This window comes from Mustelus asterias, chromosome 10 (genome assembly GCF_964213995.1).
Source record: "Mustelus asterias chromosome 10, sMusAst1.hap1.1, whole genome shotgun sequence".
NCBI classification, from domain to species: Eukaryota; Metazoa; Chordata; class Chondrichthyes; order Carcharhiniformes; family Triakidae; genus Mustelus; species Mustelus asterias.
This window is the reverse complement of record NC_135810.1, coordinates 1,080,817-1,097,478: the sequence shown is the minus strand read 5'-3', so window position 1 is coordinate 1,097,478 and position 16,662 is coordinate 1,080,817. Positions and strand designations below refer to the sequence as shown.

Below are 16,662 nucleotides of genomic sequence, written 5' to 3'. Positions count from 1 at the left end.
GCGCCTGCTCCACCACTTAGTAAAATCATGGCTTATCTGACCGTGGTCTTTAGTCTCATGCCTGCTTCCCATTAGCCACTGACTCTCCTGCCAATCAAAACTCGGTCTAACTCAGCCTTGAATATATACAACGACCCAACGTTCAACGCTCTCTCGTGGAGAGAGAATTCCAGAGACTAACCACCCTCTGAGAGGAGAAATTCCTCCTCATCTCAGTATTAAATAGGAGACCTCATATTTTTAAACAGATTACCCCACAAGGGAAAACTCTCCTCTCATCATCAACGCTGTCAAACTCCTCACAAGCTTTTATGTTTCAATGAGGTCCTAGTTTTGGATTTGCCCAGAGTTGGAAACATCTTCTCTATGGGTGGCACGGTGGCACAGTGGCACAGTGGCACGGTGGTACAGTGGTTAGCGCTGCTGCCTCACTGCACCAGGGACCTGGATTCAATTCCCAGTTTGGGTGACTGTGCGGAGTCTGCATGTTCTCTCCGTGTCTGCATGGGTTTCCTCCGGATGCTCCAGTTTCCTCCCACAGTCCAAAAGACGTGCTGGTTAGGTGCTAAATTCTCCCTCAGTGTACCCGAACAGGCACCTGAGTGTGGCGACTAGGGGATTTTCACAGTAATTTCATTGCAGTGTGAATGTAAGCCTACTTGTAACACTAATAGATAAACTTTAAACTCTATGCCAACCTATTAAAAACCTCCAAAATTTTGAAGACTGCTGTTAATTACCCCTCAGCCACCTTCTGTTTTCTGGAGAAAGGTTCTCCAATCTGTTCATTCTTTCCTGATGGATATGAGCTCTCAATTCTGGCCTTTCCCTGTGAATCATTCCTTCCACCTTGCCCGCTGCCTCTGTATCTTTCTACCCCAGTTTGAAACTATGCAAATTGACGGAGAGTGTCCTTTACAAATGATAGATTGGAAGTGTCGGATTTTGGAAGGGGAAGGGTTTGAACCACAATCATTGGTGTGTTCGGTATCCAGTTTACAGTTTCAGCAACTTAATCCAATTCAAGCTGATTGAGACTGTCTTGTGAAAGGAAGTCTGTCACACTTACAGAAAGGCTTTTTGAAAGGCTGTTCTATCTGATGTTGCCTTTATTGGCTATCAATAGCACTTTGTACATTGAGTTTGGTGCTCAATAGACCAACTGTCCCACAAGAAGGGAGGCCATGGGCGGCAAGTTGACATGAGGGCAATGAGGCTGAAAGAAAATTACATTTTAAACAGGGAAACACTGCAGGCTATTAGCCAATTTGTTTCAAGAATTCGACTTTGTTCAGTGTCTGCATGATCTTACACCATCAGCTACAGGCATTACCGTCAGCACAGTCAAGTTGTGTTGAGAATAGGAAGTTGCCTCAATGTGAATTAGTGCAGACAGGTTGATTATCCCACTGCTAACTGTACAGTGAGTCAGGGATCTAGAGACTGTTGGTATGCATGGAATGTAGCATTCGAGCTCTCAACACTGACGCAGAGAAAGTATGTTCATAAACATTCTCAAGATCTTGTCTTTTCATTCTTCCCAAACTTGGTGTGTCTCCTGAACCACGGTAGTGTTTGACCTTTCACCAAAGTTCTCAATGTGACGACACAGCTATGGTGATGTCATGCTTATTTAAGGATTAATACAGGATATCTGAGATTGAATAGGTCAATGTGTAGTGGATGGGTGGTCTATTATATGTCCATGCTCTGCTGGTCAGGAGTTACAAAGGCAACCACCATAGATGCTCATGGTCACAGTGATGCGCGATATAACACACGAGAGGCTGGATGTACTCGGGAAATAAAGGCTTTTATTGCCAACAATAACAGAGCTACCATATACAGTATACGATCCCAGACTAAAGGGTAACCAGGCAGAGCAGTGACCTTTATACCTCTCCCAGGAGGCGGAGCCGACTGGGGTGTACCATAACAACTATATTAACAGGTAGAACAGCCCAACCCTAACCCCAACAGTAACATATCTACAGACTCATAGTACTGGCCAGACCCTGGCTCAGCACTACCTGGTGGGAACCAACAATGGTTCACCACACACAGTGTACACCGAATCCTCATGAATATCTCTGTGGTGCCGAGGTGTTCAGATCCCAGTGAGGCATCAGCACAAAGAACAACCCTTCCCAAACCTCCAGTCTCACCATAAACCAATGGTAATAAATAGAAACTCAGACACCATCGAGTTTCCTTCAGATTTGAGGATTGGTTTGAGGAAGAGGATCTCACTCAGAACCAACACTTTGACATTCTTGATGTAGCAGTTTAAATGCTTTCATCATTTGCTGGGTGAGTCATGTCTCTAACCAGTAATATTTGTGGAAAATATTCTCATCATAGACTTAACGTGAGAGAACTTGAATTTCTATAGGACCTTCATGACCTCATGAAATCCCAAAGTGCTTTCCAGTCAATTTTTTATCTTTATTTTTTCATGGGATGTGAGTTTTCCCTGGCAAGGCCCACCCCTAATTACCCTTGAACTCAGTGTTTTACAGTTAAGAGTCAACCACATTGCTGTGGGTCTGGAGTCACATGTAGGCCAGACCAGGTAAGGATGGCAGATTTCCTTAAAAGGGAGCTGGGTGGGTTTTTACAACAATCAATGATAGTTTTGTGGTCACCATTCCTGAGACTACATTTATATTCCAGATTTTATTCATTGAATTTAAATTCAGCCAGCTGCCCTCGTGGGATTTGAACCCGTGTCCCCAGAGCATTAGTCTAGTCTCGTGACGTTACCCCTACACCACCTTCTTCCTACCTTTAGTGAAGTCAGTTAAGTAATTTTTAAGTATTATCACTGTAGTATTGCAGGAAACACGGCAGCCAATGTGTGTATAGCAAGCTCCCACAAACAGCAATGTGGTAACGACCAGATCTGTTTATAATGTTTGCCTATTGGTGTTATTGATCCTGTTTCAACCAGGGCACTCACAAAGGACTTTCCTCCAATAAAGAGCGTATTTACGCATTGTTGGGACAGTGAAAAACAGCCAGAAAATCAGGAGAAATTCCTGTAGCGCAATTAATATCCGTGGTAACAATTTGATCCTGTTTCAGATGTCTGGCTCCAACCAGATGTGCAGTTTCACATCTGTCCATGGCTGGTATAACAAGGGAGTGTGAAATCAACCGAAGCAGATTTCTCAGTGTTGAAAGACTAGCTGTGAGCCATCGTCTTAATTCTCCTGAAATGTTTTGCAGCTGGAAGCGTTTAATCTTAAGGTCTGTGATATTGGACACGGCTGCTTGGGCCGGTTACCTAAGACTTCAGTAACGAAGGTGACTTTTACACTCCAGTTGCCTTCCTCAGTCAGAAACGGTTCTGCTTCAATTACGTGCTGAGGTTAAAAGGATAAATTCTCTGAAAATTCTACACGGCTCTCACAGAATCAGAAAACCTTACCACACAGGAGGCCATTTGGCCCATCATTCTTGTGCCAGCTCTTTGAAAGAACTATCCAAACCTCCTACTCTTACTCCATTGTCCTGAATACATCTCCCTTTCAAGTACTTACCCAATTTCCTTCTGAGAATTATTATTGAATCTGCTTCCACCGCCCTTTCAGGCAGCACCTTCCAGATCACGACAACTCACCGTGTAAAGAAAATTATCTTTTCAATTCTCCCACCCCCGGTTCTTTAACCGATTCTCTTCAATCTGTGTTTCTCTGGTTACTGACCTTCCCATCACTGGAAACACTTTGTCCTTATTTACTCTATCAAAACCCATCCTGATTGTGAACGCCTTGATTAAATCTCCCCTTAACCTTCTCTGCTCCAAGGAGAAGAATCCCAGCTTCTCCAGTCTCTCCACAGAAATCACTCATCCCTGATCCTGTTCTGGTAAATCTCCTCCACACCCTCTCCAGGGACCAGGCATCCTCCCTAAAGTGTTCAGCACAGTACATGCAAACTGATCAAACACTCGAGAACCTGCGAACAAGGAATAGAACCTGTCTCTCTCCCTGAAATATATTTCAGTCAAAAAATGAGAATTGCTTGACACATTCCTAAAGGAAGCAGGTCACGGCGATATCTCTCAGCACCCGCAGTGTCCAGCACAGTATTTCATCAAACTCCAGGAGTGTATTCTCTCAATCTCCGAGAGTAATTCTGGACCGGTGACAAACTCTCAGCTGTTTCAGACATTGTAAAATTATAGACTAAACCTTGACGAAACAAATACTGCAATATTTATACAGCTGCATATCAGACAGGCCGTTAAACACCAGTGTCAGTGGTTTCACCATTCCGTGGATTGGTGAACAGAATCAAACCAGCAAGATATCACAAATCAACTCGGTGGAAAATGGGTCGAAAGATTTGTTCCGAGATTTAATCTTTGCAAAGTTCACAGTCTGACAATTACTCCAGAAATCTCCACAACGCCATCATTGGCTGGTCCACTCCCCAGACAAAGTGGACAAGTTCACCATTCCCCACAGTGTACCCCACAATATTCTCCATCCTGAGGGCACGTAAGATGCTATAGAAATGTAACTTCATCTGCTTTTTATAATTAGAAAGCAGCATTTGTGTCACTTTCTCTGGTGCAATTTCCAAGAACTCAGACACCACGGGTCAGAGCTCACACCCTCACGCTGACACACACACACCCTTTCACCCTCACCCTGACACCCTCACCCTGACACCCTCACCCTGACACCCTCACCCTCACCCTGACACCCTGACACCCTCACCCTCACACCCTCACCTGACACCCTCACCCTGACACCCTCACCCTGACACCCTCACCCTGACACCCTCACCCCGACACCCTCACCCTCACATCCTCACCCTGACACCCTCACCCTCACACCCTCACCCTTTTGTAAGGAGACCATTTTGGAAGAATGTCAGATGTTCAGGGCTCTGGTCACAGCGCTCAGCCTCGATCCAGTTGGATCATTCCAGCTGTTCTGCTCTGGTAGACCCTGGTCCACTCCCCAGCTCTTTGTAAGGGTGAGGGGAATTGAAATGTCCAGAGATTCCTTATCCTTATCCCGTTCCTGCCATTCCCTCTGTCCCACTGGCCTGATAAGGGGTGAAAGGTCAATACTAGCCCCTTACATTCCTCCCCCACCAATTCCAAAGCCGAGTGGGTACGTGATAGAAACCACAGACCAATTGGCCTGACAGCTGTGATTGGAGAAATGCTGGAACCCAGAATGAAAGGGTTAGTAGCAGGTCATTCGGAAATAAAGCAATCAGGCAATCATGGTTTTGCAAAAGTGAAAATGTATTTGACCAATTGTTAGAGTTCTTTGAAGGAGTCACGTGCTGTGGATAAAGGGGAACCGCTGGATGTCCTGCACTTAGATTTCCAAAAGGCATTTGCTGAATGCCACATAAAAGTTTATTCCACAAGATAAGAACCCACGGTGTTGGGGATGATATATTAGCGCATAGAGGATTGGCTAACTAACAGGAGACACAGAGTTGGGGTAAATGGGTCATTTTCAGGATGGAAAACTGTAACTAGTGGAGGGATCAGTGCTGGAACCACAATTATTTACAATCTAGATCAATGTATTGGATTGGACAACCAATTGTACTGTAGCCACATTTACACAAAGATAGGTGGGAAAATAAGTTCTGAGGAGGATACAAAGATTCTCCAAGGGATTTAGAAAGGTTCAGTAAGTGGGCAAGTATTTGGCAGCTGCACTGGCCCATTAAACTACTTGGGAAATGTTAAACTCTCAAAAACTGCAGATTGAAATGGGCACAGGAGAGAGGGCAGCTTCACCCTCACTGTGTTTATATCTTCCAGGAATTCCCTGTTTCCAGGATTTCCCATTCCCAGGATTTCCTGTTCCAGGAGTTCCCTGATCCAAGGATTCCCCTTTTAGGGAGTTCCCTGTGCCCCGGATTTCCTTTCTGGGAGTTCCCTGTTTGTTTGGAACATCACAAAAAGGAATTACAGATAAAAATGAAGTCAAGCAGTGATTTTGTAGGTTATCAGACTGTAACTGCCCTGTTCTGTGCCGGATGCTTTCCCTGAACTCACTGGGGCTAATTCCCCAGATATGAGTTACACAATATCAGTAACACACTGCATTTGAATAAACAACACTCGACAGCCCCAGAATCATCATCGAACCACTCTGAGTGCTGTTGGTTAAACTCAGGGCAGCTGGTGGTATGTTTCCAATTCAAAACTAAAGTCAACATTCTTGTCTCTGAATGAGTAATCCCAGCCCACTCAATTCTCTCAGCAGTGTCAGACAGCATCGCTATCCCTGTGCGGGACAGTACATCTTATCACTTAGTTCTGCTATAGAAGCTGGCACTCTGTGACTATATTGAATTGGTCAGTTTACAGTAACTCCAATAGAAAGATTTTCATTGCTACAAACCCGTTTGTAACCCCAGGACATCCTATGGTGCGTTCCAGCCAATGAAATGCAGTGTGATTGCTGCTGTAGCCTAGGGACTACACAGCAAGATCCCACAGACAACAATGGGAAAATGACCAACTCATCTTTTGTTTAATGGGTCTGGTTGAAGAATGAGTATTGAGGGGGACGCGATGGCCCAGTGGTATTATCGCTAGACTATTGATCCAAACACTCAGCTGATGTTCTGGAGACCCGGGTTCGAATCCCACCACAGCTGATGGCGGAATTTGACTTCAAGAAAAAATATCTGGAATCAAGAATCTACTGATGACCATGAAAACGCTGTTGATTGTCCTTTAGGGAAGGAAATCTGCTGTCCTCACCTGGTCTGGCCTACATGTGACTCCAGAGCCACAACAATGTGGTTGACTCTCAACTGCCCTTCAAGGGAAACGAGGGATGGGCAATAAATGGTGGCCCAGCCAGCGACGCCCATGTCCCACAAATGAACAAACAAAAAGAATGAACAAAAATTGTCCAGGGCTCGGGGAAAAACCCCTCTGTCACTGAGGCAACGTTCACATCCTCCCAAGGTGACAGATCGGGATTTCAGTTACTCCGCATCCAGAAGATGACACATAGCTCAGAGCAACACCCTGCTGACAGTGCAGGTCAGTACTGAGGGAGTGCCGCACTGTCAGAGGGTCAGTACTGAGGGAGTGCCGCACTGTCAGAGGGTCAGTACTGAGGGAGTGCCGCACTGTCAGAGGGTCAGTACTGAGGGAGTGCCGCACTGTCAGAGGGTCAGTACTGAGGGAGTGCCGCACTGTCAGAGGGTCAGTACTGAGGGAGTGCCGCACTGTCACAGGGTCAGTACTGAGGGAGTGCCGCACTGTCAGAGGGTCAGTACTGAGGGAGTGCCGCACTGTCAGAGGGTCAGTACTGAGGGAGTGCCGCACTGTCAGAGGGTCAGTACTGAGGGAGTGCCGCACTGTCAGAGGGTCAGTACTGAGGGAGTGCCGCATTGTCAGAGGGTCAGTACTGAGGGAGTGCCGCACTGTCAGAGGGTCAGTACTGAGGGAGTGCCGCACTGTCAGAGGGTCAGTACTGAGGGAGTGCCGCACTGTCAGAGAGTCAGGACTGTGGGAGTGCCGCACTGTCAGAGGGTCAGTACTGTGGGAGTGCCGCACTGTCAGAGGGTCAGGACTGTGGGAGTGCCGCACTGTCAGAGGGTCAGGACTGTGGGAGTGCCGCACTGTCAGAGGGTCAGGACTGTGGGAGTGCTGCACTGTCAGAGGGTCAGGACTGTGGGAGTGCCGCACTGTCAGAGGGTCAGGACTGTGGGAGTGCTGCACTGTCAGAGGGTCAGGACTGTGGGAGTGCTGTACTGTCAGAGGGTCAGGACTGTGGGAGTGCCGCACTGTCAGAGGGTCAGGACTGTGGGAGTGCTGCACTGTCAGAGGGTCAGGACTGTGGGAGTGCCGCACTGTCAGAGGGTCAGGACTGTGGGAGTGCCGCACTGTCAGAGGGTCAGTACTGAGGGAGTGCCGCACTGTCAGAGGGTCAGTACTGAGGGAGTGCCGCACTGTCAGAGGGTCAGGACTGAGGGAGTGCCGCACTGTCAGAGGGTCAGTACTGAGGGAGTGCCGCACTGTCAGAGGGTCAGGACTGAGGGAGTGCCGCACTGTCAGAGGGTCAGGACTGAGGGAGTGCCGCACTGTCAGAGGGTCAGTACTGAGGGAGTGCCGCACTGTCATGAGGTTAAAGTCAGGCCCTTCAGGGGTGATGTCAGGAAGATGGGTTCACACAAAGGGGAGTGTAAATCTGCCACTCTCTTCTCCTCCTTTGAGGCTGGGGCTGAATTGAAGATTTCAAACTGCGATAGATTTGAGTTGGAGCCATTGATTAAGTGGGTAGATGGAGTCAAGGTGGAGTTGCCATGATTTGATTGAATTGTGGGATAGGTTGGGGGGACTGAATGGCCTCCCTGTGTTCCTTTTATTGAACAGCTAATGTCCTCGAAGGTGGCTTTCTGTGTGAGGGGTAAATGTCCCAGAAGTGTTTCCAACTTTGTTTCGTCATGGTATATTAACTCTGTGCCTGTAATCGAACCTGCTCTCGCCCTCTCTCTGAACTCTGTGTAAACTCCACCAGAGATCTGCTGCCTGTGGGTTCATGCAATCTCATCCTTGAATTTTTCAAAACATTCGACATTATCTTTAACAATTGCAAATATATAACCTGATTGTCAAACACAAAGAGATTAATGACCAACTCCTTAAATATCTCTTCACCTTCTGTTTGTTCTCCAGGGCGGGAAGTCGTACACAGGACCCTGTAACGGAAGAGACTGCAGTGCGGGATGCCAGTGCTTCCCCGAGAAAGGAGCCAGAGTGAGTACCGAGCCCTCCTCGCCTGCGCCCTGAGGGGTTTCCGGCTATAGTTTTGTGATAATGTGACAGCTTCTAGTAATCTCACCCAGCCCACTCTATACAGGCAGAGAGATAGAGGCTGGCACAGAGCTATCCTCCTCACTGAGGGACAGAGTCCTCAACGTGAGGTAAGTTCCTCACTGAGGGATCGATTACTCACTGAGGGATCGATTACTCACCGAGAGATCCACTTCTCAATGTGGGATTGGTCCCTCACTGTCTTCCAAGCTCAGTAAAGGATAAATGTGGGCGGCACGGTGGCACGGTGGTTAGCACTGCTGCCTCACAGCGCCAGGGACCCGGCTTTGATTCCCGGCTTGGGTCACTGTCTGTGTGGAGTTTGCACGTTCTCCCCATGTCTGCGTGGGTTTCCTCCGGGTGCTCTGGTTTCCTCCCACAGTCCGAAGGACCTGCTGGTTAGGTGTGTTGACCCGAACAGGTGCTGGAGTGTGGCGACCAGGGGATTTTCACAGTAACTTCATTGCAATATTCATGTCAGCCTTACTTGTGACTAATAAACAAACTTTACTTTAAATGGTTTGTTATCTGGAATAGAGCAGCAGCAACATCAACTTATTATTTCTAGGTTAATTCTGATCTTTGATTCCTTGTTCCTGGAATAGACCGGAACCTCCAAAATTAGCACCAAATGCCAATAATTTGGATGTAAGAGGCGCAATGTTTGCAGAGGCAGGATCCAAACAGAATTGAGAAGGTGTAACGGAATGAGGAATCCTGCAGTGATTGCTGCTCCCAGTGATTGCTGCTCCCTCCATGCAGTGGATAATGAGGCTATTTATTCCATATGTGAACTCCACACTCTGAACACTTATTATCAGTAATGAAACCGGCAGCTCACTGAGTGACATAGACCAGAACAGGAATAAAAATTAATTTTACAATATCTTGCTGCAAAGAGACACACGGGCCAGGACGTCACGCCTGTTTACACCCGCGGGATCGGGCGGTCCTGTCGACGGTGCAGGCTTACTGCGGGTTTCCCGGCAGTGAGGGGGGGCATTCCACAGGAAACCCCATTGCCAGTGGCAGGACCAGAAGATCCCACTGCCGGCCAATGGCGAGCTGCCTCCCATCACAGTGAAACACACCCATGTTGTCAACGTTTTCCGTCTTGCACTCAGCAGGACAAATACAAAAATCCCAAATTTCAAACAATCACAACAATTTATGCTACAGGATAAGGGTGCTGATTGGTTGGCAAGTTGACTCTGGTTGGCTGAGGTGTTGCCATGGAGAAAACAACAGGATATAGGCTCCCTAAGCACCTGGGCAATCCAAAAAGGCACAAGGCCTGAGCCAATTGCATTTGTTTTGCAGGGAACAGCCCCTGTGTGAATGTGTGTTGCTTCTGGCAAGTGTAAATGAGCCATGTTACAGGATCGACTGATTATCTTAAATTGGGTGTTCGTGTCGCTTTTAGCACACTCAGAATTGTTCTGTAGGTGCTGCCCACTCACGGAATCATATCTAGGAGTGGACAATATAGCGCTCCCATGGATTGCAGATCCATGAATATTAATGATCTTTAGTGAGATGCCCTTGAGGGAGTTATGGACAGAGGCACTTTGTGTGTTTATAAAGTTTAGCGTGATGGAATAGCTGCATTCCTGGGTCCGATTACATCACACGAGAATCTGAAGAAAGAATAGAAAATAAAAGCGTTTAACATCCCAATGCCGCAGCAACACTGGCAACGCTCATGAGTCAGGTCTGACTGATGGCAAAAGGAGAAGAGATAATAAAAGGTGTCTCCAGAATGAGCCGGGTTTTCACAGATTCATTCTCCCAAACGTGAATTCCCAAAACTGACTCACAAATAATCTGGAGAAATGTTTTGATGCCGACACGGGGTTAAACTCGAATTACAACCTGACAGTTTAATATGATCACTTCAATATCAAAGAACTCCGTCTGGCTGTTTACTCGAGACAGGTGTAATTCGATTCTGAGATGGAGTGAGATCTGATCATTTGATGATCACCTTTCTGTCAGTGGATTTGGTGTTTGACTGGAATCACCTCGGTGATGATGGTAAATGTCAGAGTGAGTGTCAGGATTCTCAGCATCAGCATCAGGAAGGCCGGGCTCACGGCACCGGAATGGGAAGACAGACGGTTGACCAGCAGTGAAAGGGTTTGGCACGGAGGTTAGGTCTCTGGTTAGACAGAGTTTACACTCTGCCAGGCAAAGCTACACTTTACCCAACACTTTATTTCTGAGATCCAGAAACACAATGATGCCTTTCCATATTGCAGCACTTCTCTGGATAGCACTCAAATCAATCAGAGGCTCTGTGCTGAGGGAGTGCCGCACTGTCAGAGGGCCAGTGCTGAGGGAGCACCGCACTGTCAGAGGGTCAGTACTGAGGGTGTGCCGCACTGTCAGAGGGCCAGTGCTGAGGGAGCGCCGCACTGTCAGAGGGTCAGTACTGAGGGAGTGCCGCACTGTCAGAGGGTCAGTACTGAGGGAGTGCCGCACTGTCAGAGGGTCAGTACTGAGGGAGTGCCACACTGTCAGAAGGTCAGTACTGAGGGAGTGCTGCACTGTCAGAGGGTCAGTACTGAGGGAGTGCCGCACTGTCAGAGGGTCAGTACTGAGGGAGTGCCGCACTGTCAGAGGGTCAGTAATGAGGGAGTGCCGCACTGTCAGAGGGTCAGTACTGAGGGAGTGCCACACTGTCAGAGGGTCAGTAATGAGGGAGTGCCGCACTGTCAGAGGGTCAGTACTGAGGGAGTGCCGCACTGTCAGAGGGTCAGTACTGAGGGAGTGCCGCACTGTCAGAGGGTCAGTACTGAGGGAGTGCCACACTGTCAGAGGGTCAGTACTGAGGGAGTGCCGCACTGTCAGAGGGTCAGTGCTGAGGGAGTGCTGCACTGTCAGAGGTTCAGTACTGAGGGAGTGCCGCACTGTCAGAGGGTCAGTACTGAGGGAGTGCTGCACTGTCAGAGGGTCAGTACTGAGGGAGTGCCGCACTGTCAGAGGGTCAGTACTGAGGGAGTGCCACACTGTCAGAGGGTCAGTACTGAGGGAGTGCCGCACTGTCAGAGGGTCAGTACTGAGGGAGTGCCACACTGTCAGAGGGTCAGTACTGAGGGAGTGCCACACTGTCAGAGGGTCAGTACTGAGGGAGTGCCGCACTGTCAGAGGGTCAGTACTGAGGGAGTGCCGCACTGTCAGAGTGTCAGTACTGAGGGAGTGCCGCACTGTCAGAGGGTCAGTACTGAGGGAGTGCCCCACTGTCAGAGGGTCAGTACTGAGGGAGTGCCGCACTGTCAGAGTGTCAGTACTGAGGGAGTGCCGCACTGTCAGAGGGTCAGTACTGAGGGAGTGCCGCACTGTCAGAGGGTCAGTACTGAGGGAGTGCCGCACTGTCAGAGGGTCAGTACTGAGGGAGTGCCGCACTGTCAGAGGGTCAGTACTGAGGGAGTACCGCACTGTCGGAGGGTCAGTACTGAGGGAGTGCCGCACTGTCAGAGGGTCAGTACTGAGGGAGTGCCGCACTGTCAGAGGGTCAGTACTGAGGGAGTGCCCCACTGTCAGAGGGTCAGTACTGAGGGAGTGCCGCACTGTCAGAGGGTCAGTACTGAGGGAGTGCCGCACTGTCAGAGGGTCAGTACTGAGGGAGTGCCGCACTGTCAGAGGGTCAGTACTGAGGGAGTGCCGCACTGTCAGAGGGTCAGTACTGAGGGAGTGCCGCACTGTCAGAGGGTCAGGACTGTGGGAGTGCCGCACTGTCAGAGGGTCAGTACTGAGGGAGTGCCGCACTGTCAGAGGGTCAGTACTGAGGGAGTGCCGCACTGTCAGAGGGTCAGGACTGTGGGAGTGCCGCACTGTCAGAGGGTCAGTACTGAGGGAGTGCCGCACTGTCAGAGGGTCAGTACTGAGGGAGTGCCGCACTGTCAGAGGGTCAGTACTGAGGGAGTGCCGCACTGTCAGAGGGTCAGTACTGAGGGAGTGCCGCATTGTCAGAGGGTCAGTACTGAGGGAGTGCCGCACTGTCAGAGGGTCAGTACTGAGGGAGTGCCGCACTGTCAGAGGGTCAGTACTGAGGGAGTGCCGCACTGTCAGAGGGTCAGGACTGTGGGAGTGCCGCACTGTCAGAGGGTCAGGACTGTGGGAGTGCCGCACTGTCAGAGGGTCAGGACTGTGGGAGTGCTGCACTGTCAGAGGGTCAGGACTGTGGGAGTGCCGCACTGTCAGAGGGTCAGGACTGTGGGAGTGCTGCACTGTCAGAGGGTCAGGACTGTGGGAGTGCTGTACTGTCAGAGGGTCAGGACTGTGGGAGTGCCGCACTGTCAGAGGGTCAGGACTGTGGGAGTGCCGCACTGTCAGAGGGTCAGTCCTGAGGGAGTGCCGCACTGTCAGAGGGTCAGTACTGAGGGAGTGCCGCACTGTCAGAGGGTCAGGACTGAGGGAGTGCCGCACTGTCAGAGGGTCAGTACTGAGGGAGTGCCGCACTGTCAGAGGGTCAGGACTGTGGGAGTGCCGCACTGTCAGAGGGTCAGGACTGTGGGAGTGCCGCACTGTCAGAGGGTCAGGACTGAGGGAGTGCCGCACTGTCAGAGGGTCAGTACTGAGGGAGTGCCGCACTGTCAGAGGGTCAGGACTGAGGGAGTGCCGCACTGTCAGAGGGTCAGTACTGAGGGAGTGCCGCACTGTCATGAGGTTAAAGTCAGGCCCTTCAGGGGTGATGTCAGGAAGATGGGTTCACACAAAGGGGAGTGTAAATCTGCCACTCTCTCCTCCTCCTTTGAGGCTGGGGCTGAATTGAAGATTTCAAACTGCGATAGATTTGAGTTGGAGCCATTGATTAAGTGGGTAGATGGAGTCAAGGTGGAGTTGCCATGATTTGATTGAATTGTGGGATAGGTTGGGGGGACTGAATGGCCTCCCTGTGTTCCTTTTATTGAACAGCTAATGTCCTCGAAGGTGGCTTTCTGTGTGAGGGGTAAATGTCCCAGAAGTGTTTCCAACTTTGTTTCGTCATGGTATATTAACTCTGTGCCTGTAATCGAACCTGCTCCCGCCCTCTCTGAACTCTGTGTAAACTCCACCAGAGATCTGCTGCCTGTGGGTTAATGCAATCTCATCCTTGAATTTTTCAAAACATTCGACATTATCTTTAACAATTGCAAATATATAACCTGATTGTCAAACACAAAGAGATTAATGACCAACTCCTTAAATATCTCTTCACCTTCTGTTTGTTCTCCAGGGCGGGAAGTCGTACACAGGACCCTGTAACGGAAGAGACTGCAGTGCGGGATGCCAGTGCTTCCCCGAGAAAGGAGCCAGAGTGAGTACCGAGCCCTCCTCGCCTGCGCCCTGAGGGGTTTCCGGCTATAGTTTTGTGATAATGTGACAGCTTCTAGTAATCTCACCCAGCCCACTCTATACAGGCAGAGAGATAGAGGCTGGCACAGAGCTATCCTCCTCACTGAGGGACAGAGTCCTCAACGTGAGGTAAGTTCCTCACTGAGGGATCGATTACTCACTGAGGGATCGATTACTCACCGAGAGATCCACTTCTCAATGTGGGATTGGTCCCTCACTGTCTTCCAAGCTCAGTAAAGGATAAATGTGGGCGGCACGGTGGCACGGTGGTTAGCACTGCTGCCTCACAGCGCCAGGGACCCGGCTTTGATTCCCGGCTTGGGTCACTGTCTGTGTGGAGTTTGCACGTTCTCCCCATGTCTGCGTGGGTTTCCTCCGGGTGCTCTGGTTTCCTCCCACAGTCCGAAGGACCTGCTGGTTAGGTGTGTTGACCCGAACAGGTGCTGGAGTGTGGCGACCAGGGGATTTTCACAGTAACTTCATTGCAATATTCATGTCAGCCTTACTTGTGACTAATAAACAAACTTTACTTTAAATGGTTTGTTATCTGGAATAGAGCAGCAGCAACATCAACTTATTATTTCTAGGTTAATTCTGATCTTTGATTCCTTGTTCCTGGAATAGACCGGAACCTCCAAAATTAGCACCAAATGCCAATAATTTGGATGTAAGAGGCGCAATGTTTGCAGAGGCAGGATCCAAACAGAATTGAGAAGGTGTAACGGAATGAGGAATCCTGCAGTGATTGCTGCTCCCAGTGATTGCTGCTCCCTCCATGCAGTGGATAATGAGGCTATTTATTCCATATGTGAACTCCACACTCTGAACACTTATTATCAGTAATGAAACCGGCAGCTCACTGAGTGACATAGACCAGAACAGGAATAAAAATTAATTTTACAATATCTTGCTGCAAAGAGACACACGGGCCAGGACGTCACGCCTGTTTACACCCGCGGGATCGGGCGGTCCTGTCGACGGTGCAGGCTTACTGCGGGTTTCCCGGCAGTGAGGGGGGGCATTCCACAGGAAACCCCATTGCCAGTGGCAGGACCAGAAGATCCCACTGCCGGCCAATGGCGAGCTGCCTCCCATCACAGTGAAACACACCCATGTTGTCAACGTTTTCCGTCTTGCACTCAGCAGGACAAATACAAAAATCCCAAATTTCAAACAATCACAACAATTTATGCTACAGGATAAGGGTGCTGATTGGTTGGCAAGTTGACTCTGGTTGGCTGAGGTGTTGCCATGGAGAAAACAACAGGATATAGGCTCCCTAAGCACCTGGGCAATCCAAAAAGGCACAAGGCCTGAGCCAATTGCATTTGTTTTGCAGGGAACAGCCCCTGTGTGAATGTGTGTTGCTTCTGGCAAGTGTAAATGAGCCATGTTACAGGATCGACTGATTATCTTAAATTGGGTGTTCGTGTCGCTTTTAGCACACTCAGAATTGTTCTGTAGGTGCTGCCCACTCACGGAATCATATCTAGGAGTGGACAATATAGCGCTCCCATGGATTGCAGATCCATGAATATTAATGATCTTTAGTGAGATGCCCTTGAGGGAGTTATGGACAGAGGCACTTTGTGTGTTTATAAAGTTTAGCGTGATGGAATAGCTGCATTCCTGGGTCCGATTACATCACACGAGAATCTGAAGAAAGAATAGAAAATAAAAGCGTTTAACATCCCAATGCCGCAGCAACACTGGCAACGCTCATGAGTCAGGTCTGACTGATGGCAAAAGGAGAAGAGATAATAAAAGGTGTCTCCAGAATGAGCCGGGTTTTCACAGATTCATTCTCCCAAACGTGAATTCCCAAAACTGACTCACAAATAATCTGGAGAAATGTTTTGATGCCGACACGGGGTTAAACTCGAATTACAACCTGACAGTTTAATATGATCACTTCAATATCAAAGAACTCCGTCTGGCTGTTTACTCGAGACAGGTGTAATTCGATTCTGAGATGGAGTGAGATCTGATCATTTGATGATCACCTTTCTGTCAGTGGATTTGGTGTTTGACTGGAATCACCTCGGTGATGATGGTAAATGTCAGAGTGAGTGTCAGGATTCTCAGCATCAGCATCAGGAAGGCCGGGCTCACGGCACCGGAATGGGAAGACAGACGGTTGACCAGCAGTGAAAGGGTTTGGCACGGAGGTTAGGTCTCTGGTTAGACAGAGTTTACACTCTGCCAGGCAAAGCTACACTTTACCCAACACTTTATTTCTGAGATCCAGAAACACAATGATGCCTTTCCATATTGCAGCACTTCTCTGGATAGCACTCAAATCAATCAGAGGCTCTGTGCTGAGGGAGTGCCGCACTGTCAGAGGGCCAGTGCTGAGGGAGCACCGCACTGTCAGAGGGTCAGTGCTGAGGGTGTGCCGCACTGTCAGAGGGCCAGTGCTGAGGGAGCGCCGCACTGTCAGAGGGTCAGTACTGAGGGAGTGCCGCACTGTCAGAGGGTCAGTACTGAGGGAGTGCCGCACTGTCAGA

At 49.2% G+C, this 16,662-nt stretch overlaps 1 protein-coding gene across 1 annotated transcript in view; it reads left to right on the top strand.

The window, feature by feature from the left end:
• Positions 1-16,662, top strand: part of LOC144499982 (uncharacterized) — a 173,721-nt gene that overhangs the window by 39,471 nt on the left and 117,588 nt on the right. Inside the window, exons 4-5 of the mRNA XM_078222719.1 lie at positions 8,681-8,761; positions 14,037-14,117. Of these exons, the coding sequence (XP_078078845.1) occupies positions 8,681-8,761; positions 14,037-14,117 (162 nt within the window). The remainder of the gene's footprint in view (positions 1-8,680; positions 8,762-14,036; positions 14,118-16,662) is intronic.